Below are 27,424 nucleotides of genomic sequence, written 5' to 3'. Positions count from 1 at the left end.
GCTTCCTGCGGTACTCAATCCAAAAAGGTACAATGCCATTATAGGGCAAAAAATAACCATTATTTCCAATTTCCCTAATTATTTGTCATTCATTTTCTCAGAACTCAAAAAAGGAAAAATGCCGTTGGATGTTGGAGTGGAAAATTGAGCTAACTGCACGGTCGCCATAGTTACAGAGGTTGTTACACGCCACTTTAAGGTAACGTTTTACCTCTTCATTGGTGGTAGTTCCTACTACTAAATTTGATTAAAATGACTCATGTGGCTGCGCTAAAAAAGCTTTGTGTAATCCTTTCAGACAGGAGGAGTACGCAGCGTGTACTCACACCGAACATTTTCAGACTAGAAATGGCGTGACGCTGTTCTCTCATCGTCCGCAATTCCGAGCGTGCACAGCTGGCTTTTGTGAAGCTCAGACGCACGGCGACCAGGGAGAAGACGGAAAGTACCGTTGGGTACAGAGCGCCCGCATTGATATTCTGCGTGCGTCGAAAACTAAAAAAAAAACATCAACCTGGATGTTGGCGGTTTCTCATGAAAGGGGTGGAGGCCGCGAGCAGGTGCTCCCACGCTGCTCCCACGCTGCTTTGTGCTGCTTTGTGCTGCGGCGGATACTCTGACCCACAATCATCACGCTCACTTTGCCTCGGACGGGGGCAAACACATCAGGTATAAAGCCGGGTGGCGTGTGAGGTCGCCGCGGAAGTATTTGCGCCTTTTCACCAATTACTGTATGTCTAAAGTGCATGTTTTGGACCGTGTGTGTGTGTGTGTGTGTGTTTGTGTTTAGAGCTCGCTAGAAGAGCAACCAGGCTTAGTTGCCCTCATTCCTTCATCCGCACAAATCTCTTCCTACTTCTCTCTGCATCTCGACTCATCTTTTGGTCCCATCTCCCAACCTGACTTATTACCCTAAATCCTTCCCTTAGCTGCTTAAATAAAAGCCTTGGCTCCTACAGCACGACTGCTGCTCTTTCTGCGCAGCAGTTTGGGGACTGAGAATTAAATCAGGGATTTGAAGAAGGAAACATTTGCACTAGATAGAGCTTTTCTGAAAGATATAGCACACGCTTCAGATTTCATTTGATTTCTTTATTGATCTTCTTTTCATTCTGTGCGTTTTTTCAGTGACAATCTTCAGCGGGTCGTGGGCTCATAATGTATGAGAGGAAATTTGTGGAGGCAAGTAGGAGTGTGGTTGTCATCTGCATACTAAGAAGGGAACATCACACAGCTAGCGTTCGCTAACGTCTGTTTGCGTTTGGCTCTATTTGAAATCTACAGAAACAGCTTTTAGTAAGTTAAGAGCGCGCTCGGTGTGGGGAGGTCCGAGGGTTGCAGGGGGGGGGTCCTCGGTGTGCAGATTATATGTCGATCTGTCCGCGCCCCCCTCCCCTTAAATCCCTCCGTTAGCCCAAAAGGGGACAGAAGGTTGTCGCTGAAGAAACTCATCAAAATGCAGAAAATATCAAAAGAAAATGTTTTCATGCCTCGGGTATATTTTTCAGGGAATGTTTCCCTTTTCAATGGCAAACATGACAGCATGCCTTCCCATTTATTTATGTTTCACACCCCTACACCTCTCCCTGCCTCCATACACATTGGTTTGCAAAAAAAAAAACAAAAAAAACATTCCAAATAAAAGCCCTACATAAAAAACCAGGAGAGGACAGAGTACACCGTCGACCTCGAGGGTAACGAGACGTGACACTGTGCTACACACTGCACACACACATACTTACATGCATAGAAAAGTACAAAAAAGAAAGCTCATCTGAAAAATTCTTCTGTGTGACTGTGTGTGTGCGTGTGTGTGTGTGTGTGTGTGTGTGTGTGTGTGTGTGTGTGTGTGTGTGTGTGTGTGTGTGTGTGTGTGTGTGTGTGTGTGACTGAGAGGGAGTGCTTGTGTTTGTGTGAGGGTGTAGAGCCTCAGTGATCAGGTCTAAAGCTGTGTGTAGGAGATAAAGGAAGTCATTAGTGAATTCTGCCTCTTAAGACCCCATAATACCTTGGATGGGACCCTGGCCAGGGGTTAGGCTGCATGTGTCAGAGTGTGTGTGTGTGTGTGTATGTGTGTGTGTGTGTGTGTGTGTGTGTGTGTGTGTCGTAATCCAATTCCTTTGCCGGGTAGCAAACCAACAACTGTACACACCAGTAGTTACTGCTGCTCACACTAACTTCAGCAACTTTTGGGGTCAATCCAGCCTTGTCTGGAATAAATTGAAATGAATGCCCTCACCGGATGATTGGAAAGCATATTGTGCTGATCCCACATTTCAAGTGGCTGCAGAGATAGCAAACAAGCTGTGTTCCAGATTCACACTTCAGCCCGAGTTCAGAGCAATAGTAACAAGAATGATGGAGACCGTAAAAGGATCGAGGCGGAGGAGGGGGTGGGGGTAGAATGTATCAGAGGACTTTTTGATCAGCATTTAGGAGGCTTAACGGAGCTCTAGATCAATGTAACTGCTAATAGATGCATTGATCCGCCGGCCCGGCACCAACACATCCCCCCCCCCCCCCCCCCTGGTCGTACAGACATACGCGCCGCGTGCACGTGGCGGTCAGTCGGCCACGTTAAGGCGGTTACGCTGAAAACCCCTCCATGGGAAAACACGACCGTCCACCCTGGCAATTAGTGGTGCAATAAAAAAAAAAGCGCCCGCCGGCCGAGAGGCACGGCGTTAAGCGCGGCGTCACAGCTAACGAACTCCACGGCTCAGATATGCAGACGAAGGACGCACGCGCGTAGACGGGAACACACACTGGAGGACGCGCACGGGGCGCAGGGGGGGGGGGGGGGGGATCGGGCCTCGCTTTTGCAGCTGGAGATGTAAACAAATCAACTGAATACACATTGCGCGTGTCTACTGCAGCAAAGATGTGGAGGAGTCGTCACTACAGATCAAACAAGCGCTACCCGGTATGAATAAACAAATTAAAATGGCTGCAGGTTGAACCAAATACAACACTTTAGTCATTAGTCACCCTTTGGTTAGATACAGTAAAGCCTGCCTGAGACACACAGACAAAGGCTGGACAAATAGGCACACGTCTGCAAACATTACTCTTCGTGGAGTTACACACATGTTCGTGAAGAGAGAAAAACCGAGCGAGAGCAGCTTAACCCTGGCGCCCCCCTTTAAAAGGAAAGCTTCATACACACCTGGCTTCCTTCTGAGGCTGATGGGGTTTTTTTTTTTCTTTCTTCTAGGTCTAGGGAATTTAAAACAGGCTGAATATAATTCAATTCGGCACCTGACACAAACAACACACACGCACGCATGCACAACTCACACGCGGTCACAAAATAGTACCCTATCGCATATCTCTCCACTGATTTGATGTGGAGAAAAAGCAATTTATTAAGCTGCCTCTTAGGAGCTGGACTCAAACTAAACTGCTACACTGGCCTACTTAGACAAACACACACACACACACACACACGCAGGAGGAGAGAGAGAGTTCATTCACACTTTCATTCAAACTCAGTCTCTAATAACGCTTAAAGAGCTCCCAAAAGAGTATCATCCGTAATCTGGCGAATATATTAACTATTGCAATTTGCAGTCCATTATAATTTGACGTGACCGAAACTGACCCAAACCACCAATCCCTGTTCCACACACACACATACACACACACACTCACACACACACACACACACACACACAGCAGCTGGTCCATGGGTGGTTCTGTTGCTACACCTTTAAGGAGACCAACTGTTCATGACAGGCCAAAAACTTTCCTTCGCATCACCAGCGTGCAGCGAGATGTTAACTGAGGGATTTGGATCTAGACCCGGAAGGGGGGGGGGGGGGGGGGGGGAGGTGCGAGACGCGGTGAGAGGGCCCTGATTGGGTCGGGATCAGTCGAGCGAAGAGGCAGAAAACCCAAATCTGGTCTGATCCCCCTGCAGCATACAAGGCTAAAACACACACTCATTAACACACACACGCGCGGATGCACATATAAAGAACACAGTTTATTAACACTCTTGTACACACTAATATGATATTGGATTCATTAGCTCGGTCATGCAACCAGCAGCAAAACCCTGTAGCAATTAACATCTGACACACACAACTTGCCCCAAAAATAAGTACATGCACAAGTGCAGACGTGCATACGTGCCTTTTTTCTTTCTTTTTTTTTTACTAAACATCAATACGGGTGGAGACACACACACTTTCACAGAGCAGCCTCCTAATTTCATTCCACTAATACAGTCTCAGTATTTACAACCTGCTTGAAAAAACATGTTCCTGCTTAATTAGATTAAACAAGACTGCGTGTGGGCGTGTGTCAGTGTGCACGTGTGTGTTTGTGTGTTGTGTGCTCTGTGCGTGCAACAACAGGTGAGGCAGGGAGACACAGGCAGACAGCATTAAGACAGAGGAGGACAGACGGAGAGAGGGAGGGAGGGAGAGACTAGACCTTCGTTCTCTATTCAGGGAGGTGGTGTAGATCGTTAGCTAAATAAATTAGAGCCTTGCGGCTGTGGATATCACACTGCCATATGCCAGGGGGAGGGAGGGAAGGAAAGAGAGAGGGAGAGAGAGGGGGAAGAGGAAGAGAGGAGAAAAATAAATACACACGAAGGGCACCGGAAGCAAATGTGTCGTCGGCTTTGTGGAAGTTTGGTACGGAGGAGAGGAAGGGGGGAGAGAGGGTGACGGGGAGGACGGGACAGGAGCTAATCCAGGGGAGACGAACTGAGACCAGAGTTAAGCACATATGAGCTTGTACTCTGCCCAGAGCGTGCTCACACACACACACACACACACACACACACACACACAGATAGTGAGTGAGAGAGATTCATAAATCAGCATAAAGCCTCTGGATTAGAATAAGGGTGAGAAAGTGATGGGTGAGGCGTTGGATGACCTTGTCATTGACTTGTCTAAGTAGACTACAAACTCAGCTATTAGACCCGGCACGGCCCACCAGCCTTTAGCAAATGACTGTCGCAGGCTTAAAAAACTCCTACCGCTTAATCTTTAATGGGGGACGTTTCATTCACTTTTCTCCTTGTTGGAGCGATCAATTATTTTCCCCTTTGGGTGAGGTCGTTATTGAGTTTTGGGCCGTGCCCCCCCCCCCCCCCCCCCCTTACGGAAAAGTAGGGAATTTTTGCACAGTCTGTGTTTTTTAAAAGGTGAGACATTGCTGTGTCAATCTTCACATCCGGTGCAGCACACATAAAAAAAACAACAAATCCTCCTGCCTGGAGTAAGGAATAAACACGGCTTAGCAGCTAAACTCTTTCAGATTACCGAGAGCCACAAACAGGACTACAGCAGGGCTCATGTCAGATGCTAGAGGCTGAAACCATATTGATTTAAATCAGCTCATACTGATTTAATGGCATGTGGTTGTTGTTTTTTCATGAAAATGTAAATTAAACCCATATTTGTGATATGGTTGTTGAAAAACAAATGACGTCGAGTGCATTTCTGTACTGACATTCGCTGTAAATTATGAGCCAACACAAACAACATTACCAATAAATGGCGTGTCCGAAGCTGTCTTTTTTCACGAGAATCCTGCGAAAGCTGCTATGCGTATCGTGAAGCTGGCCTCAAGGACCTCGACACTTCTTGTCGTAGTGAGGTGAGTGTGACTGATGTTAGCGGCCAATGCTATTTCCAGACATATTGCTTTTGAACTCCTTTTCGGTTGAAGGCCATATTTAAGGCCATAAACTGCTTTAGTAACCATGAAATGTGCTCATGTGTTGGAAATACCAGACTTAGGCGACACGGACCCAGGAACCCAGGAAAACAGCACACAGGTAGAGTTACCATGGGAACGATTGATTGGTTGGCAGAGGACTTTTTGACAATTTCTGACTCCACGCTTGAGACGAAACTTAAGGAAGCTGGAGGACGTGGTTGGGGACGCAAACCTAAAACAGCATATTCCAAATGGAGGAAAATTGGCAATACATCCCATTAAATGATACCAAAATGACTTTGAATTGTGCTCAAACAATCAGATTGGACATACGTGTGAATAAAAACATCGAGGGGGGATAACAACGATCCCCTACAGGAAAACCTTGATGTGTTTACACAGGACACTTGGTGGCAAATTAATTACTGCTCACCCAAATCCATCCGGAGCGGTTCTCGGTTCATATGACGAGCGGTTCCACCCTCTGGCTTCCTCACCTTGATTCCCCCTAATTGTCATTCTGCGCCTGCATTAACTACAAGGACGCCACAATCGGGCGGACATGCAGACACAGACGCTAGCAGACACAAACACAGCGCGGCATCCAGCGGGGATTAAAGAGCTTAGACATTGATTGGACACACCTGAACCCGGGAGGGGGGCGTGGGGCGCTCCTCGGGAGAGGAGAGGAGAGGTGGTGGTGGGCCGGGAGTGGGTGGGCTGTCTGAATGCATGTCGAGGAAGAGCGGAAAATGCGTGTGGAGGGGGCAAATCACACAAATAGAACCAGGGTGTAAATGTTTCCAGACTTGTGTGAGTGGCAGGGGGGGGGGAGAGGAGTGAAAAGGCTCTCTGCAGGTTTTAACACTCCTGTTTGAGGCCGCGGTGCGACGACGCCCACTCACGTAGATATATTCCCCTCTCCACATGTCTCTACAGAACCTCAGAATAGCCCTTTTTCTCCAACAATCCAAATTCTACCCACAAGCATGCGTGCATGGAAAAGAGCAGGATAGAGCTTGGAGTCAATGATGCACATCCGTGACTATTTATGAAGCCCTTCAGCTCACACTGGATTGCAACACAAAGCAGCATTCCCCCCCCCCCCCCCCCACTCCTATTTGCTTTTAGCGCTCTTGACTCCTCTATCACCCTCTCGCTCCTCCATCCAAACACCAAAGAAAAGTTGTTGTTGTACTCCTCCCTTTTTCCCTTGAAACACGCGGCAGAAGACGCGCACACACACACACACACTCCCCGCGCGGAGGGATGTTGGGGGAGTCACGCGCGGCGACAGAAACCGCGGTTTGGGTTTCCGCGCGTGGATATCGAGCGGCTCTTTCATATGAAGGTTCATTTCCTTCTTCTTTCCAGCAAAATGTGGAGTAAAAATACCAAGAAATGATTGCCTCTCCTATTAGGGAATCATTGCCCCCGGAGAGGAGAGGAGAGGGCTCTATCTATTATTCCTTTTCTACCCACACAAACAGCAGAAACTTTTATTTGAGGTTCCCCGCGCGTCTTCTACTCCTCCTTTTTATTTGCTATTTCCCTTCGAGATCTGTTTGAAAAGTGGAGCGAAGACGTGATACATTTTCCCCCTTCGTGTAAACACCCGATGTAACACAACATCGTGCGAACGCCACACGGACGCACGCACACATGCTGGGCGCACATGTCGACGCAAACGGCAGCGCGATATTGGGGTCAGGTCGCCCGACGTGCACGGGCCTAAGTGAATGAATTCATGAGTTATTTGTTTAGTTATGGATGCTCCGACTGGGAGCAGCTGGTAAACACTGTGAAGTCTCTGAGAGCAGATGCACTTAAGAGACAATCGTAAACATTTATTCACTTGAAGCATAATCACAGACACCGCTACACACACACACACACACACACACACACGCACACACACACGCACACACGCACGCCAGCGTGACCCAATTTATTTATGCATAAATCTGCGGCTGGTCGCCTGCGAGGCCCCCCATTTACTTCTGCGTGCTCCTACCTCTTTATCACAGAGAGGACAATGATGGCTAATGTACTTATAATCAGATTATATGATTATATGACTACTGCTTCTAATCTAACGGCCTCTCGCTGTCCCTCGCTTCTCGAGGATGATCAGTGATTTATGTCTTTAAAGGAAAGTATAAAACCAAAATCAACGGGTGAAACGAACTGTGAGATTAAACTAACCCCCCTCCACGACGCTCCCTTTCCCCCTCTCTCTCCTCCTCTCTAAATTATCTGAGCGCCGTAATTAAAAAGTGCACTTTGGTTCTAGCATGGTGCTAATAGGCAGGCCAAAACACACACACTCACACACAAACTGATGCAAAAGAGACAACCAATAAATTGGACATAGCGGCAGCTCATCTAATCATCCATCTATCCCACAGCCAAGTGCTATGGAAAACATTCAAGTGTTTCAATTAATCAAAGCGTATATAAATATATGTATATATATATATATATTGCACTGTAGTGACTCACCACAGTCTGGGTATGCTGGTCCTAAACCACTGAATCCAAACATATACACAAAGATGAGGATCTAAGAGGTTTAAAATGTAAACTGGTACCTTTAGGAAACAGCTTAGAGGTGATTTTGTGTTGTATTCAAACAGAAATCCTCTTTAAGTAATCTGTTCAGGTCCAGAAAAAACTGCTCTTGATACTGTCCGATTATCATATGATAATATAACATAATCACTATGTGTCCGACATCCAAGAAAACCAAAAATCATGTCCTCTCTTAACTGTTAGAGCATCATACCTGACACAAAGCCTCAGTCTCAGGTCCCCATGCTAAAGCAGGAAGTACACCCTGCCTCAGCCTCTGGAGACGCATTGGAAACCTCTAACTTGCCAGGCCGATCATTCAAAAATGTGTTTGTTGTAAAACGCTTCAAGAACACACTACAGGGTTTCTCATAAAAAGTTCGCAAAAGCATCACGGATGCGAGACGATTCAAGCTCAGATGCAATCATAAGCATGAAGAACAAGCGGTGTGATCTTATGATGTGCTCGTCATCCCGTTGGGGACTTTTTGGAACGAAAGGAGCTCTGAAAGTGGGTTAAAGTTAAAGCATTTCATAGGAGCTGATGTGCCTCTATAGATACAAGGGGTTTGTTATGAAATGTAAAGCAGCAGGTGCACTCCAGTTCCAACGTGTTTTCAACACTCCTCACAGACATTTACTTTAAGGCGTGTACAAATGATTTTCTTTGTTTAATGCAGATAATTTAAACTTTTCAACATATTTTTTTTTATTTTTCAGAAAGGCACTGAATATGGCCCTGACCAGACCTCAGACAAATGCGCAGAGTTAATGAACAAACTCCCACTTCGGATTATTAACAAGCGTGTGGACTGATGGAATAGCACACAAGCCTTGAAGGGGCCGCCTGGTGAGACCAACCAGGCTTATTTCTGTCGGTGGAACCTGTGATGGCAAACCGGTGCGCCAGGCTCCCGGCAGCCGGTGATTGGGTGATTCGAGGAGACAAATGAATGACTGCATGAAGAAGCCGGAGACTTATTCTAGTCTGATTAATGTGTTTTCCTCGATGCCAATTAAACACTGATTACACAAATTAACAACTCCGGGCCACTGTAATTACCAAGTGCTCACACAGGGACGTGGCGTTGATGGAAAGTGCCACACACACACACACACACACACACACACACACGCACGCACACACAGCTGGGAGGCGCCACACCCCATTTATCCTCCCCTACCCCTTGCCTGAAGCACCGTCCATTGCTGCCAGGCCACACAGTTGTTATAAGCTAATGCTTTTAGCTTCATGACGTCCAAGATCGAGTTACCCGACCGCACTCACCCAGCAGCCTCTACTCCGACTCACACTCGCTCCGAAAAAATAGAAAAAACTCCCCCCTCATCCAGAGCCGTGCGAGAGTGCACATCCATCAGGCCTCAGAAAAGACAGCTGGTGCCAAAGGGTGCAGTTAGTGGATCCCCCCTCCGGGACGGGTTAGCTGCCCATTCCCCTTGTATGGAGCCGCAGGGAGAGGGGGACAAGGAGCAGGGAGATTAAAGGGAAGTAGGCACAGGAGGGGGGTGACTCAGCAAGACATGAAAAGGGAAAGTTTCTGCAGACTGAATGTAATGTGACACCACGGGCAAGAGGGGTGGTGGGTGGAGAGGGGGGGGGGGGGGGTGACAGCATGGAAAGACCCAGTCAGTCCACGAGACGAGGGAGAGGGCCCGAGAAGCAGCGCGAGGGCAAAGGAAAATGAAAGGGAGGGGATTTTCAAAACCTCCTTGAAATTCTACATTTTCCGAAGCTCGTTTCTCCAGCGACGCTCATCGGTTTCCCTGCGTGTGTTCTGACAGAAAGATGAGAGATGGATACTGTTACAACCAGAAAAAAACACTGACCACCTAAACCTGTGTGTTGCTACTCAGCACATAAATCTGCCTTTGTGTGTGTGTGTGTGTGTGTGTGTGTGTGTGCGTCTCTGCCTTCATAAGCGCGTGTTCAACACAATGAATTTCATTGTTTCAGCAGAATTGGGCTGCCGAAAATTGAAAAACTGGAGAATGAAAGGTTTTTTCTCCATCCAAGTGGATCCATATACAGTGTGTGTGTGTACGCCGTGTTGATGCTTGTGTGTGTGTGTGTGTTACCTTCTGTGTGAGTTTAATAGCTGCAGCATTCTGTCTCTGCTCACAGTTGGCTTGTTCATAAATGGTCGTCATTTTTCGATGCATTAGCTCAATATGTTTCTCATTGTGTTTTGGGGGAAATACGAGGACGTGTACAAATAAATTGAGCGTGTATTAAACACAGTATCGTCCCATCGCCAACACACACACACACACACATGCACACAAACTAAACACACGCCTCTATCTCCCTCGCTCCATTCAGTAATGACAATATATATATACGTGTGTTACATCTGCAAGTGAGACTGTCCGTTTGTGTGTGAGGGGAGAAACAGCCAGCTGTGTCATTACACACGCCCGACACATCCATGGTGCACGTTAATTAGATTGAGACCGTGAGGAGGACGGAGGATGGAGAGGGGGGAGAGGTGTGTAGCTGGTGTGTGGTGGGCCTTCAGCATGTCATTTGTGTTGAGCATGTTGACCGTAGGTCGTTTAAAAGCCAATTCACATCCATACAGACACACACACACACACACATCTTGATGAGCAAGTGAGATCCTAATAAGGCACTATGTTTGATAAAGTAACTCTGAAAGCACATAATAAAGTAGATTTTGCCAAGTATACTGAACAGTAAATCCAATGTCCGAGCACACACACACACACACACACACACACACACACAGTCATGGAGGCCATTCAAGTCGTGTTTGCCAGGCACGAGGAGCGGTTTAGAAATGAAGGCAGCAGTAATCAGCGAAATGTTTGCCTGGAGCCGCGTACTGACATTCAGTCAGAGTTAGTTTGTTTAGTTAACAGTGGATGATTGGAGCTGCCTATTATAATATCACACAGAGCGATTGGAGGAGAATCGCCGTGCAAGTCGGACCTCGTTTTGTTTACCATAAATTGATAGATAGGTACGAATTGGGTGTCGAAAATCAAAACGGAGCAGGTGGATGGATGTCCATGCACACAGGACCGAGAGCAGAGCCCTTTGCTGTGGAAGGAGACATTCATCACGGCTTCACGAAAAGAAGAAAGTACCGGAGGACACACTAGGTTGTCCTATTGAGAGACACAGAACAGCTTTATTGGCTATCCGGGTGCTTAGGGCAAAATGTAGTCTGACATTAAACATATCAATCACGGGCTTTCCTCAGGAGAAATATCAATTACTGGAGCCAATAGTCTATCTTCTGCGTCCCCGCGTGCAGTGGATGAATGTTTTAGAGCGTGACTGATTACGGGCACGCGCCGGCGCTCTTCGCTTCTCGGCCGCACCGCCTCGTCTCGAGCGCTGTCCGAAGGGAGAGAAAAAAAACCCCAAAAAAACAATGCAGCCTCATCGTGGGTTCCTACGTGATCCGGTACTAACCTTTAAGAGCAGCTAAGCTCGACTAATCGTGCACCGTCATCGGCTGTAGGCCCCGGAGGGAAGGTGAAGCCGCTGCACCTGGCTCAGCAGTTACTGTGTGAAAGCACCTGGCAGCCTACGATACGGTACAAACTAAAACCACCGTTATTTTGTAAGTCAATTTAATGTAAAAGTTCACCTCAATGCAACCTTTTCAATGCACTGATATACTAAGTACTAGCTTCTTTCTGTGAGGCTGTAACCTCTTTACAGAACACAGAGGATTTTGGCTAATAATTGTCCTCATGATGAAATATACTACTCTATAAACTTTTGATAGACCACAAGGTGCAGCAGGGTGGATAATATCAACCTGGCTCAGCCTACTGAGCAACAGTCTTCCTCAAGGGGAGACCCAGGATCCTCATTTAATCAGCTACGCCGTTTACAGTCTTTTGTTGTCGATTTGACAAATTTCCCATCCTTTTCCATCAGAAAGGGTAATTAAATGTAAAATTCATTAACGATGTTATTTGCTGTCATGTGAAAGCAGTGCAAGATGCATGGTTTAATCTAATGCGAGTCTGGATGAAAAATTAAATCCCACTCCCCAATTAGTACCCTGGAAGTCAAGCTGACTCCTGCATTATCACACCAGGACACCAATGAATGGAAGTAGAAGGAAGTAAACATTCCTACGTTTCATGAGGAAGCGCTGAGAATTCAAACTCAATGATTTTTTTTTCTTTGCCAGTTGCGCGCACAAAAAACGCGGGCAGGTAAACGTCGGGTCCAGTGGAGTGATGTGGTGACACCGAGTGGCATTGTTGCCTGTGATGAGCGCGCTGCTGAGTCAAACGCAACCATGGCCCTAAAAAAAAAAAACACAGCTGAGCCACCGGCTTGAAATATAGCTCAAGATGACTTGGGGTATGGGATTGTTTGTATGGTTGAGTGTGTGTGTGTGTGTGTGTGTGTGTGTGTGTGTGTGGGCTCACAAACTCTTCAGCAGAGGGGGCTACTGAATGGTTTGCATCAACACACAAACAGGATAATTCATTTTTCATCCTTCGCCTGGATGCTTTCATTTCATTTGTTTGCCTTTCTCGCTTTCTACTCCCACATTCACGAGATAACGTGCGTTCCTGTGAGGGGTGATTCAATCCACACGGACACTCACTCACGCACACACACAGTCATTTTACAACAGTAGAACAAAATGTCTGTGAGAACGGCATGTGTGTGTGTGTGTGCACTTAATGAGATGAACGTACGTGCACTGCCCCTTCCCAATTACAGAGAGTGCAGGGGGGGGGGGGGGGGAGGTAAGTGGTAAAAAGGGGAGAAAGATGAAACGCGGGGCGCGGTATGATTTGAGAGAAAGATCAAGCAAGCAGGAGGGGAATTAGAAGAATGGTAAAGAAGAAAATAGATAAAGTGAGTCCATTAGCCGACAAATTATTTTCTCTTTAAGGAACTCCCTTCATCCGTCCTGGATACGATTCGGAGACTCTGTTTTGATTACGTGGTTTCATTTCTGTGCCGTCTCCCCTCATCCATCCGCTCACCCAAGTGACGAGCAATTCTCTTTAACCCCTTCTTTCTCCTTATGCTACGTCTTATGATCCATATATGCCCATAATTGTCTCTCATCCATCAGTCGTCAGCACCTTTCTTCTCTCATCCTGATTATTATCTACTTGACCCCATTTCAGCACACAGGAGGAATGCATGCTCCTCAGGGAGATACTCTACTCAATTTAGACTATTCATTTAAAACTATGCGTGCAAGTCATTATCAAAAACACAGATACAATACTGTAATTGTTGGCTAATGTACACTTTGCTTTAACAAAAAGGATCATTTCAACAAAATCAACATAATTACCAAAATGCATTTGAGAAAATGTCAAATCTAAACCCACTGACAGCAAAAACTATCCAGTTTCCCGAAGCCCCTCCTCCTTTATAGAGGTCAGGTTCATGGACTGAAACACAGGAGTGAAGATGGTGCAGATACAAGCCGCGAGACCGTCTACTTCAATACAGAGTGCAAAGATCTATACAATCTTTAGTCTCAGACGTGAAAAACAGATCGCCCCTTTGAAGCAAGACAACTGGACTAAAACATTTCATTTACACAAAGACCAAAGCGGGCAGGTGTCGGTGCCGATGTCCCGTATAATCCCACATCCTTTGAAGTTTCTCAAGGCTTTGTTCGCTGCAACACAACATATGTCAGGTACCACACATGCAGCTACAGTTCTAGCCTCCATGGACACGGATAAAAGGCAGTGGGCGATACTTGTGGAGATGCACCATGATCTGTGACTGGCAGACCACTTTGATATATAAATAAATAAATTTAAAAAACGTTGCCAGTGTTGAGACAGCAATCGAGCATCCATCTATTACGACGCTTAAATGTGCACTTGTGCTCCATCATGCGAACAGACAAGCGCAACCTTTCAGGTTTCATGCGGTGATATTTACTGGTAACGACATAGGATGTAGTCAGCAGCAAGTAAGTTGTTGCCACAGCAAGTTGGGATATTCAGCTCCCTGCGACCGCCCACCAGCCGGCTGTGCAACGTCACACACACACACACACACACACACACACACGCACGCACGCACAAGCACCAGGTACAATGTGGCAGCTGCAACGTACAGTACAGCAATACACACAACATTGAAGGTGTGATTTGTATGAATTTGTTGCACCTGTTTTCTGCAGGAAAAAGTAAAAACCTGTTGGATTGCAGGAAAGAAAAGTACCAAAAACGTTTCTCTGTACCCTGAAAGAAATATAGTCAGTCGGCAAAAAAAAGGTAATTAGCCGATCCACAGCCGTGATTAGTGCCGAAAGGAATGGCATAATCACATTTTGTTTTCTTGAACATCCTTCACGACCAAACACCCCGAGAAGATGTCGTTTACCTATTTACACAAAGGGAAGGAAGAGCTTGTTGTCTGCGGCTCTTCTACTCGTACCTCAACAAGGCTGATAGATGTTCAATTATTTGTTATTTGAGAACTATTATCATGAAGTGGAACAGTGTGGGTTTTTACAGCTGAAAGCAAACACGTCAGTAAAATGAAGCAGATATGCACGGACAGGAAACTAAACTTCAAAACAAGTACTGGAGCTGACCTCACACACTTTAAAAATTATCTTCTCTCTGGTCTCCACAGAAACAGGTCGTGAAACTGTCTATCCTGGGCACCAGTCTGCACAACTGGACTCCTGGTAATGGAAACAAAAAAAGCAACGCAGGTTTGACTTGGCGCGGCAAAAACATCCCCGAAAAAAAAGAAAGAAACTATTCTCAGTCTGTATGTGAACAGCCTGATACACGAAGCAGAAGACACCAGCACAACAGCATCGGCCAAGTCGATCTGGCTGGTGTGATGGAGGGAGGAAACCAGCAGCCATAGAGTCTGCATATCCACCCAGCAGCGACCCAACACCACACAAGAGCCTCTACAGACACCACCCACCCCCCCCCCCCCCTTCTCCCCTTCCTATCTCGACAAGCAGGATTAGGGTTTGTGGAATTGTGATTCCTGATTACACAGACAAAGTCAGGTGGCCGTGCAGCTGACGGCGCTCTGCCAGCACTATGTAATACTTCCATTTTGGCAGGAAGCCTTTTATCCCTGCATGAAACTCCAAAGAAGGAATTAACTCACCGGTGTGTACACACAACCGTGCAAAGAAAACCTAAACCACTGATCCGATTTAGATCCCGAGAAGATGTAACACAAGAAGATGTTCAGTTTGCTGTTGTGAATTAGAGAACATAATTCTACCTGGGAGATGAGCTAGCAGTGAGGCACGTCCAGTTCCTGACAGGATGTTCAGCTGTGTCATGATGGACAGGTAGACATAATCACATATTAGTGTTTTTACAGGAAATCATATATATGCCCGCTTCTGTAATAGCCAATTTTAAAGGCAGAACAGAAAAGTTCGGCCTGCAAACTGAGCAGAGTGTATATTCCAGGCCTGCAACCACTGGTCGACATAATCGACTACGTCGATTACTACGGCAAACCAAAACGGCGTTGTCGTTTTGACAGCAGCATGACGGCAACACACGGACATTTAAAATGTGCTGGAGGGACCATGTCTTCTCCTCATGGTAACTTTAGCTAACTACAGTAGCTAGCCTTGTTATCTTATCGTAAGGTTTACACTTTTCAATATATTTATTATGATGATTACATTTGTAATAACGTCTTACTCAAATACATTTGACGTTCAAAATCCTATTAGATGTAGTTATTAGATGGAAATAATAATACTTGCCTCTTTGTTTGTTTCTACTCTAGTACACTGTGGTAAATAATCATTGGATTACAGTCGCACACTTCTGTAACGAAAGCCAAGTGTCCCCATCGCCGGGCTGGCTCCTCACAGAGGATTGAGGAATGCCCACCTCGAGCTCGGATCAAAGGGCTAAGCTGAAGACCTGTGGCCACACACACATATACAGTACGCTACTTCCTGTCTATTCCTGGATGAGATCAAAAGGGTTCTTTTCAGTTTTGAACCAATACCATAAATCCCCACACACACAAACGTGTGCAAAAACACACACACACACACACACACACACACACACCTGTGGCAGATCAAACGCGGCAAGCTGAGAGCACACACCTGCAGCAGCATAAAGCCTTTGGACTGAACAAGTAAATCATGCAGTTCTATTACACGCATGCACGAGCGCGCGCACACACACACACACACACACACACACACGCACACACGATATACACTCAACACTTCCATCAAGCCTGGCCTGACCTCCGTAATACTCTGTGACTGGCGATTCACTATGCAAAGATCTTATTCAAATGGCTTGATGGCTCGCCACAATGAAAATACACACGCAAACAAATAAAGGATCTCAGCCAGGTGCATTTGGCACGGTGAGCGGGGGCGGGGCGGGGAGGGGAGGGGAGGGGAGGGGAGGGGAGGGGATGTTTCCTCAGCTGAGCAATCTTCACTCTGTATTGCTTCACCCCCCCCCCGCGGACGTCACACTAAATGACTCCAGCCACGCTGAGAGCGAGGAGGAGGGCCGAGGGAAGAGGAAGGACAGGGAGACAGACACGGAGAAAGTGCAGTGACACAAAGGGAGACAGCCCGGTCTATGATCCACTGGACGGTTGCCAGTTCAAAATCCAAACACCGAGTGAAAGATTCCCGACGAGGGAGAGGGGGAGAGAGAGAGAGAGAGAGAGACAGAGAGAGATGGAGAGAGAGTCACTTTCTTCTCCCCGTCTGTGAGACGGCTCTTGAGTTCATCCAATGACTGCCAGTACAAGGCCGGGCTTTTAAAGACATTTCCCAGGTGTTTTGATGTAGGTGTGCGGGAGGGTGGGGGTGGGAGGGGGGGGGGGGGGGGGGGTGGTGGTGTCTCTCTGATGTATCTTCAGCCACCTGCAAATTTATTACTGCCAGTTGCTGGTGTAAATAGAAATCCGTTCCCAGATTGCCTTGTTAATGTCACAGGAACCCGACATCTGTGATTTGTCGACTTTGAAAAAGTTAACACGTTTTGGGAGTTCTATCGATCCAAACTTTAAACTGAGTGGATACGACATATGGATGAACTGCAGCGTGGGGGTAAAACAGAGAGCATGCCAATATATTAAATTAATGAACTGCCGATAATAGCTACGGTATATCTTTATTGCTATATATATACAAATATCTTTATATAGTAAAAAAAACAATTAAGTGGAACACATGGCTGAAAATATATAGTATACTGTATCAAGAAACACTTCAACTGCCATATGTGCTATATCACATTCTACATATGCACGTGTGTGAAACATAATAATAATAATAATGGAAGAGATTTCCGATTGGTGTATCTATTCAGTTTTATTTCAGCCCCCCCAAGCGCTTGTTATGATGCTCGTTCCTAACTTGATCTCCATGTTTCATGCGGAAGATCAACGGCCGTTGCAGGCCAGTTTATGCAAAAAGGAAAAGATGTTGTGATGCCTCTTTAATGAGGGCTGATGAAAAGGATTTATGTTCAGAAGCACCACCCGTAACCCACTTAGATAAGAGGATAAAGCCCAGCAAAAGTTCAATTATGCTATTGATAAAGAAAATGAAAGCCCAAACTGCTTATTTAAATACTGCTTAATTTAAATAAATACAATTTAATTTTGAATTAGCTCTATTGTGTGCTAAGTGTAACCAGGAAAGGAAGGCGTGGACAAAAGGAAGCAAACTGCTCTAATGTTCTTCTTAAGATAGATTTGGCGTATTTAAGATAATCGTGGGACCAAAGGGAAGAACCTGCTGTACTTTGGAAAGCTGTGGGCCCCATATAAATACACATTAATTATTATTATTAATCCTCATGCAGATGGCCGGGGTCCTTTTGGCTGCTCACAACTGCTTATTGCCTTCACGGGGCACAAAGTTCTTAATACCATTAAACCCCATAAAATGTCCCACTTGTGATGAAACTGTCACGGCGGCTTTTGGTTTCATTTATTAGTTCTTGTCTCATCTTTCTCCGGCTGCAGCCTATTTCCAAATGTCTAAAACACTCGGAAAAAGACATTACTATTCATCGCATGTGGCTTATCTCGAAAACAAAGAACAAAGCAGCGATGCAAGATAAAAAAACATTCACACCAACAAGAATCCGTTGTGTCAATGTGCAATTTTTGTGTGACATTTTGAAATATATATACGCTTATAGCCCTTTCACAGCTGACACAGTATTTTGTGACTGCACTTTATTTTTTGACTTGCACTTTTGCTTCCCTTGCCTTTCTTGTCTTTTTTTATCGGATAGTATAAGAAGCAAATGCCTGACGGTCTCGAGGAGGAACAACCAGCCCTAAATAGAAATTCACAAAACAAAACTGACATATAATCATATGAGTAAATGATTGAAGGATGGTGGTCAAGGCCTTTGGCTGTCTCTCTTCTCACAGCATTTCCACTCTTGACTAAACGGATCGGCGTTAAGTCAGACACGTTCCCGGTGGGTGTTGGCCTCCTCCTCACAGCCCATTATCACCGGTCTAGTTCGTGGCTTTCATGGATCCCCCAGAATGAGCTGCTGAGAGGAAAATACGGGTCGACCCCGATGAGCCTGCTGCCAGAATGGAAGGATGGACTAAATGTATCTATGCGCAGTGTGACATACACTAGTCATCAAGTATATCTCCTCTTGAGATCTATAGTAATACCATAGGTCATTGGGGTCAGGGGTTTATCATAGGATAGTGTTATATTTGTAATTGCAAAGTTAAAGGGAGGATGCATCTCTTTAATCCGCTACATTAGGTCAATTCAACGTTACTCGGCTGCCAGTACCATCTTTCAGTAGGACGCACAAATTTCATATTGTATGAGCACCTAAATATGCATAGTGTAGATTCCAACTACACAGACGGGTGTTGTCCGTCGAATAAATGCAAAAATTGGGCAGTGGCACCGTGAAGCAGGAATTACCCAATGTTCTGCATTTCTCCTCAAAGGAAAATCCAGGACAAATCACTTACCAGGAGGATGCTCATGCTCAGTTATTGTTAACCACCTTGTGCTGATCTAATTGATGTAAAACAGCTGTCATCTTCACTTTGGTATTTGGAGAGCTCTATAGCTCCGTGCGAGTGCAGCAGATCCTTCTTTAATCCGCCAGACAAGAACACCGTCACTCCTCAACAGCGAAAATAACTCTCCTTCAGACTACAACTCCCCGAAGACATTCTGCTTTCACAATAGCCAGAGGTTTTATTAAATTAGAGCCCACCCGCAGATCAACAGCTAGACAGGCTCGTTTTGACTCCTCCTGACTCAATACAATCCCTATTTAGCGGATTCATGCAATATTAGTTTAATACTTTTGGGCACAGCGATGGCCCCTAAAGCAAGCTGCACAAAATCTGCATTTGAAGGTCACCATTTTGCTTAATTCCACATTAGTCAACAAACTCAAAGTACTTCACCGAAGCACAATGCATTTACATTGTGAAAAAATACAGAGAAACGGAGCACATCTTCACATTTCTGTTTGAAAAATGCCTCAACCTATTATTAGAAATAGCTTGTGATTACCTTTTGATGAACTGCCAAGCGTTTCAGCTCTAAATACAAATCCCAGCATGAACATCATCCATCTACAAGACTAAACCCAAAGACCACCAGCCCCTAACTTCTGTCATGTGTCAAAGTGTTCCTTTAATGACATGGGGGGGGGGACCACTGCAAGCCCATATCATGGGTCTTAACTTCACCTACACTCGAGCTAACGCACAAAAGACACCGCGCGCACACACACATGCATTCATCCCTCTGTCCGTCTGCCAATCTCGATGTGTGTCCGTCAGTCTTTGTGCTTTTTGGAGTTTTGCAGTTTTGTTAATCAATAGAGTTTATGTTTTTTTTTGCAAACGCTCGGCTTTATTTGGATGTGTCACTGTGGAGCCGTCTTTAAAAGTACGAGATAAGCTTTTGTGCCGTTCCCCCACAACCACCACCCCCCCCCCCCCCCCCCCCCCCCTCCGTCGCTCCTCACACACGCATAGACAGCAGATCAATAGCAACCTTCTCCCCCTATCTTACATAATAAACACCATGGCCTGCACAGCAAAACAGCCTCGATTCCACCTGTGTGGCCTGCAGCACTAGATGCTTCAGTCCCTTATGGGGAGACAGGGAGGGTAGAAAGAATGAGAAACCAAAGAAAAAGAGGAGCAATAGTGAGAGAACAGACGCAACAGAAAGAGCACAACATTTAAAAAAAGGCATGACAGAGTGGGGGGCAGAGGGAGACCTGAGTGCGTCCCACATGGCTCGTATTTCAAAGCTCTGAAGGATGTTTTGGTGAAAACCACGTAAAATGCATCTTTTCACAAAGATGGGGAAGCTAGAAACAAAGTCAGGTAGACTCTTCACAAACACTCAAACACACAGAGCTTTTGAGAATTATACCGTTACCCCATTATTATATTGAATATTTGCCTTGACTGTCAATAGTGACACTGATGGAGTCGGACAAAAACTGTTTCCATCTGACTTCTTAACGACGTAATCTAAGAAATACTTTTTAAATTGGATAAATGCACCTTCTGCAGTATACTTCGTAGACACACTCTCACACACACTTGTGATCGAAACACGTACAGATGGAGGGCTAGCATTGACCTGACACACAAACACCTTCCAGCAACACATACTGTATGTACTCTGCACACAGACAGGTAGACACATACACCCCCTCCCACAAAAAACCCACGTAGACACTCACACAGTATAAAGTGTCAGGTGGCTGTGGAAGTGTGATTTGTTCTTCCTGACAGACAGGAAATAAGGGAGTCACCCAGGGACCTCACTTCCTCTTAGACCTGTCACCTGACTAGCCTGACGTCTATCACACGCTCCCACACACACTTACACACGGTCTTATCCTCACTCTCTCACGGTCCTTCTCGCATGCACGCACACACACAATCCATCAGCATGAAAAGTCTCTCTCTCGAGGCCTCCAAAATTTAAACTACTTTATGTGAGATTAAATGTGTCCGTGGGCTTTAAGTACAAAGATATATAACTGTGTAACCAGCACACATGAAATACGAAAGACACAAAAATACACAAAGAAATATCCACAGTTTCTCTCCAGAAAGCCAATAATTTCCACATACAGCTGCTGATGTTGTATTCAACAACCGCTCCACACAGCAGCAAACCTTCTGCAACCAAGCCACGCGCTAATCTGGACACAAAGGGGCAATTTAAATGAATACACAATGTTGTGTCTTGCCAGAGACACCACATATGTATAACTGTTATGTTAAAAAAAGCTACAAGTGCAGAGTTTAAAATACATCAACATCCTCGGGTTGCACGTATCACATGTTCTGCTCTGAGAATATATTATTCAAAAGACGCACAAGACGTGGAAGATTGGGGTAGAAGATGGTGAAATACATTTGACACGAGACTCTCAAGTGTGAGGGAGGTGTAAAAGTCACTGTAAGGTTGAGCAGCGCGGACGGTGCTAATCAGTTCGACAGGGCTCCTCATTGACCCTCTCCTCATTAGAACACAGTTAAGCAAATTACCACGTCTGCTTTAGCTGTTTGACACTGATGTGAGAGAAGGACTTTGCGTGTGCGCGCGTGATTGTGCAACACGCGTGTAAAAGCTGCATGCCAGTCTATTTGATTTGGGTTTTGACATCACGCTGAGAAACTCTCCAAGCCCACCGTCCAAATGTCCTATCCGTGACCTCAATTCACTTAAGCGTGGCCAGTGGCCCAATCAGTATCAAGCTCTGGCTTAGTTGAGCCAATGATATGTGTCATATCAAACATAATCACACTGATAGATCCCACTATCTGGGTCAGCAAGTCTTTGCTTGCTGGCTGGTTGGAAAAAAAACATTTAAATTGGTCGTCAGAAACTTAACTTTGTAAAAAAAAAAAATTAAAAAAAGCACTAAAAATGGTGACTTGCCATTTATTTTTTAGACACTAAAGAAGTGCAATGGTTTTCCAGCTGGGATGCTCCAGCCACATTTTAATGCAATTACCTTGGGCAAGGTTAGCAATAATGACGACCAGCAGTATTTTTTCATTACATGTTGGCTACTTATCGACCATTATCATTATCCACATTAGCATCTGGGACAAAATAATTTAGCACGTATTATAAACCTAATGGTCCATATCGCTGTTGTGATGTGAACCCCCTTCTGACTTTGAACATTTTAATGTTTTTATGTAATTTGAAGTATGATGTGTTCCTCTGTGATTTAGGCTTCTAAAAATGTTTGTAAATTATGTAGATAATATCAAAATCCATGGCTGTAGAAATGACACACTGTTATTTTCAGGGAATTGGCAGTTGGCACGTTTTCTGGACTGGAATATGATTAAATTTAGAAAACAAACTAGATTTGATCCATCCTTGACAGAATATAAAGTCTACAGTGGTGCTCTGCCTGGATCCAAGCTGGAAAGGTGAATCAGTCAAACAGCTGGGCAGCAGAACCCACTCAGTGAGGTGGTGGGGGGGGATAAGTTATGGCACGGGTGGAGAGTTGAGCAGATGAGAGGTGGGGGAGACAGAGACAGTAAAATGCTGCCGTCACTTAAACTCTAAAATGAAAGATCGATGAGCTTATTTAAATGTGCTCCCAGAGACGAGAGTTGGCTCATATAAAGGCTCACATTTATGAGGAAGGGTGTGGGCATCGATTGACTGGGAGAAAGAGAGAAAGAGACGGAGTGGGTCGAGGGCAGGTGGGAGGGGGGGGGGGGGGGTGAAGGGCAGGGAGAGATCAGGAGGATCAACCTTAGCTCATGAATTTCATCCTTTTCCTTCTGAAATAAAACGTCCTAATAAATGCTGGGGACAGAGGGGCCGGAACCTGGAAAATCTACAGCCTTCGATTGGCCGCCTGGCACAGCTTATCAAATCAATAAGGGCCCCCCACCCTCTCCACCAGCCGTGTCCCACATCTGTTTTGCTAATTTCAATTAATTCACCCTTTACCCCAGAACACTCGCACATACAAACAACTCCTGCCAGCCATCCGGCGGTATAGATATTTCACAGTAGCAGCCCCCCCCCTCCCGCAGCCCCTCGGGGCCAAGACAGCTGGACGGGGATGATGAGGGGGCGAATATGGAGTATTGCGGTGGGGTTGTAGTATCTTGGGTGCTGCTTCGGAGACCTTGACATTAGAAGGAGGACGAGAGGAGCTGACTCTGCAGCCACGCCACCCGCCCGTCTCCCACCTCCTTCTCGACACCTAGGGAGGGGGGTGGAGGGCTGGAGGGGTGGAGGAGGGCGGAGGAGGGTGAGTGTGACGGCTGAGAGAGCGACTTTTGACACACACAAAAGTGTTGTCACACCGTCGTCATCGATTGAACTGCAGACACAGCTTTCTGATTGACAAGCACAGTGCGCTGCATTCACTCTCTATCAACCCCCCCCCCCCCCCCAACCCCCCTCTGATCACCACCACTTTATTTCAGATTCTCACCTGCTTTTCCTTGCCACTCCCCTCTCCCTTCCTCTGCCCTCCTCGCCACAACGCCTCCCTCCTTCTGACTCCCCCCCCCCCCCCCTCATTCCTCCTATATCTTCCTATACATTCCCCATGCGTTCACAAATAGCTCACCCCCACCTCTAACACACACACACACACACATACGCACAGACATTCCCAAGACCCCCTCCTCCACATAACCCCCAAAGCCTCAGCCTCACGTTCATCCAACCACGCCATCTGTGACCCGGAGAAAACGGTGTCATGACACCAGCCCAACCTTTTCTGTGCTTTGGGTTTTGGCACCCCCAACATGATCCCACGAGGAACATGCACACAAAAAACACACAAAATATCAAGTTTCTCACCATCACTCTGGCTACAGCAGGAAAAGGGAGAGAAAAAAAAACATGGCAACGCACAATTTCCCCCTCACAGGTCCTGATGCTGTATTCGACAGACAGTTCCAAACGCTAAACCTTGTGCATCAACAAATCACACACTAATCTGGACACCTGCCAGCACAACAGGGCAACTTAGTGTGTGCCTATCGTTGTGTGCCAAATCGGGCGCTGCAGTTAAGCAGGTCATTGACTAAGAGGAGGATTATCAATGCTTGGAAACTGTGACACCCCTCCCATACACATCCTCAATACCTTAATCCTGCAACGATGACCCCACAATCTATGCATAATGACAATAACAATTATTTACTCATTCAGTCTAGTGGGTACGTCCCCATGGAACAATAAACCTGACTTCATTAGCAGTGAAACGTTGTTGTTGGCCCTGTAACCCGCTCTGTGTCCTCCTCCTGCAGGGACACATCCCAACTCAGAGGTCAATACGGTCTAATACACTTAGATTTTTTATTTAGCTGATGCTTTCATCCACAGCGACTTACGCATTAGTAATAAATCACACCCTTGTTTCCGGGTCAGGAGGCGTCCTGTCACTTTTCCCCTGATCACCACGGTGCCAGTGACAAATGAGCCTCGTCAAGTGTTTTTCGTACAGGCCACTCAGTGAAGTGGCATCCCGGTTTAAATCGATCTGAATACACACGTCAACGAGCATACAGTGTCACTGGCGCCCCGTGTGTCATTTGCAGCCAGGACCTGTGGGAACGAAGCGCTCACCTTGTCCGTGCAACATGTGGCAGCAGCACCCGAGAAGGAGCAGCACAAACAGAGGCGGGCACCGGCTCCCGCCGCGGGCCGTCCCCGCCGCCGTCCTCTTCGGCCGGCTCATCGCCGCGGACCCCTCCTGGCTCAAAATTCCCGGTTTCATCACGGAAAGGTGAAAAAAAAGGGGGGGACCGAGAGCGCCCGTGTCCCGCTTGGTGCTGCAACTATAATCTCTCTCTCTCTCTCTCTCCTCCTCTCCCCCCCCTCCTCCTCCTCCTCTCTCTCTCGCGCTGCTCCTCGCACGCGGCTGAGAAGGAGTCCGAGGAAACGGGCTTCGGCTCCGCGCCTCCCCGGGGAAGTGAAGCACGGGAGCTCCGGGACTTCGGCCGCTGTCGCTTTGTCGCTCCCAAAAGGTCCTCGGCTACGGTTTTTTAAAAATTAAAAAAAATTAATTAAAAAAAAACTCGAAAAGAAAAGAAAAATAAGATGGGGAAGGGGGGGTCTCCGTAGCTTCACGGTGTAACGGAACGGTGATCTCTGAGTCCGGGTGTCTCCTGCGTCCCGCGATACCTCATTTTAATTAGGATTGATCCAAAAGCGCCGGATTAATACACTTGAGTGTATTTTAGCTTTATCGGCTTATTCTCTGCTATCGACCCTCGAATCCGCGCTTTCCGTGAGGTCTTCTCTTGGGGGGATTTAATAACTATTGGGAGAGTGCTCGTATTAACAGCGCGTGGATTCCGGTAAACCGACTATGTGCACTCCCGACTTTTTTTTTTTTTAATTATGAAAACGAACCGGACAGTTCACCCTCCTCCCACGAAAGCGTAGTGATGGAGAAGCGTGTCATCGGGAGTAAGAAATCCAAGTGAAGGCGAACTGTTATCCCAAGTGGGTCGAAACGACCGGCCGGGGGTCCTTCTTTTCCTCCCGGCAGGGGCTCTCCTCTCCTCGGACACCAGAGAGGCTGAGTTGCCGAGTATTGTGTTACACGGAACGACGACCACAACAGGTTAGTGTGAAAAGAAAAAACGCATTTTAAGTTTTTTTCCTCGGCTGAATCCCTTCGAATTTGCTCCGTGAAATGCGAAAAAAATGAGCCGGTTCAAGTAAAAAGAAAAAAAAAAGTAACAGTCGGTTTAAACTACGTTAAACCGTTAGACGGACGATGGCGAGACTCCCGCTGCGACACTGGAGCATTTCGCTCCCTTTTTTCCTCCCCCCCCCCAGTCTCTATTGGTCCTCCACAACAGTCCGGTCGGGGGGAAAAAAGAAAAAGGTTTTTACTTCCAAAAGAAAACCCCAGAACGTTTCAGTGTCCTCGCTGCGTACTCACAGCTGTCGCTTTTCAGCCCGTTTCTCTCGTCCGTCACCTTGTGGAGGCTCGGGGAGCCGACTGAAGCGACGCGTCTCCCCCCTTTGGCTGAACACCTGCCGCACTCCTCGACCACGCTTCGGAGGGAGGGAGAAAGAGAGAGAGAGCGAGAGAGGGGGGGGGGCTTGTTTAGACGTATTTATCGGTCTTAAGCAAACAGCTCCTATTTACGGGTGTTGCTTTAACTTTTTCCCGCTGATATCCCGATTTCCTCGCCCAGCCTTTTCCGTTGGTTTCTCCCTCGAGCTTGCTATCCCAAACTCAGAAACTAAACTTCTATTCACTATCATCCCTTCTTGCTGATTGGTCGACCCGAGTGCTGCCACTGTTCCTATTGGTCGGCCCGAACTAAGGGGCGTGAGGTAATGCCAGCTTATGAGAGAGCGTGGTGGAAAGCGCCACCACCCCCCCCCCTCAAAAAAACCCCAACACCCGCCCCCCCCACACACACACACACACAAAGGAAAGTATCATGACGAAGGGTAATAACCGATTTATCTCCCGTTTAAAATTGATACGCAGTCGATTGAATTTTCAGTTATAGGTTGTAATGGACTCCATATTCTTGTTACAGTATACTATTTAATAGATGATGTGTGTAACTAAGGATGTAGTAAGCTGCTGGAAAACAATAAGAAGAAAATAGTCTCTCTTTTTTTAAACCGTACTAACTTCAAAGATTTTAAAATGTGGCTGAAGTGGAACTCTGTGACACACCGCTAGTGGTCCGTCTGGACACACATGCTGAAAACAACAAAAACAGCCCGGAGCCTAGCAGCCTTCCACTGATAACCTAGTTTCTTTCATGGTGAGGGTCATTGGATCGCACATTAATATTAAAGCCAAACACAGTGACCTTATCCTTTATTGTCTCAATAAATCCTCAGAGAAAGACTTTCCATCCCCTAAGTGGTCAAATAGTCTGCCCAAACTGTTCGAGTTGTGCCCAACACATTCTCCTCAAGCACCTTCACCCCGGTTCTTCCATTTATCTTTCCATCCCGGCTCATTTGGCAACTGGCTTCGTGCTTTCTGTTTCCAGTAATTAAAGAGGCTATGATGCAACTACTTTCCATAATAGGTTTTGGCCAGTCTGAAGGGGAAAACTCCAGGGATTGCTCTGGATTCCACATTAAAAAATTTAAAAATACATCTTGTAGATCAAAAATAGCAATCAGAA

The 27,424-nt window shown here is 46.4% G+C and overlaps 1 protein-coding gene across 1 annotated transcript in view; it reads right to left on the bottom strand.

Annotated features, from left to right (window-relative positions):
- Nucleotides 1–26,470, bottom strand: part of LOC119217786 (protein sidekick-1-like) — a 156,130-nt gene extending 129,660 nt beyond the window's left edge. The window contains exon 1 of the mRNA XM_062564406.1: nucleotides 24,879–26,470. Coding sequence (XP_062420390.1) covers nucleotides 24,879–25,029 — 151 coding nt within the window. The 5' untranslated portion in view covers nucleotides 25,030–26,470. The remainder of the gene's footprint in view (nucleotides 1–24,878) is intronic.
- Between the last annotated feature and the right edge of the window lie 954 nt (nucleotides 26,471–27,424).

The sequence above is a fragment of the Pungitius pungitius genome, chromosome 9, assembly GCF_949316345.1.
Source record: "Pungitius pungitius chromosome 9, fPunPun2.1, whole genome shotgun sequence".
Taxonomy (NCBI): domain Eukaryota; kingdom Metazoa; phylum Chordata; class Actinopteri; order Perciformes; family Gasterosteidae; genus Pungitius; species Pungitius pungitius.
Note: the sequence above shows the minus strand (reverse complement) of the source record. Positions and strands in the feature narration are given on the sequence as shown.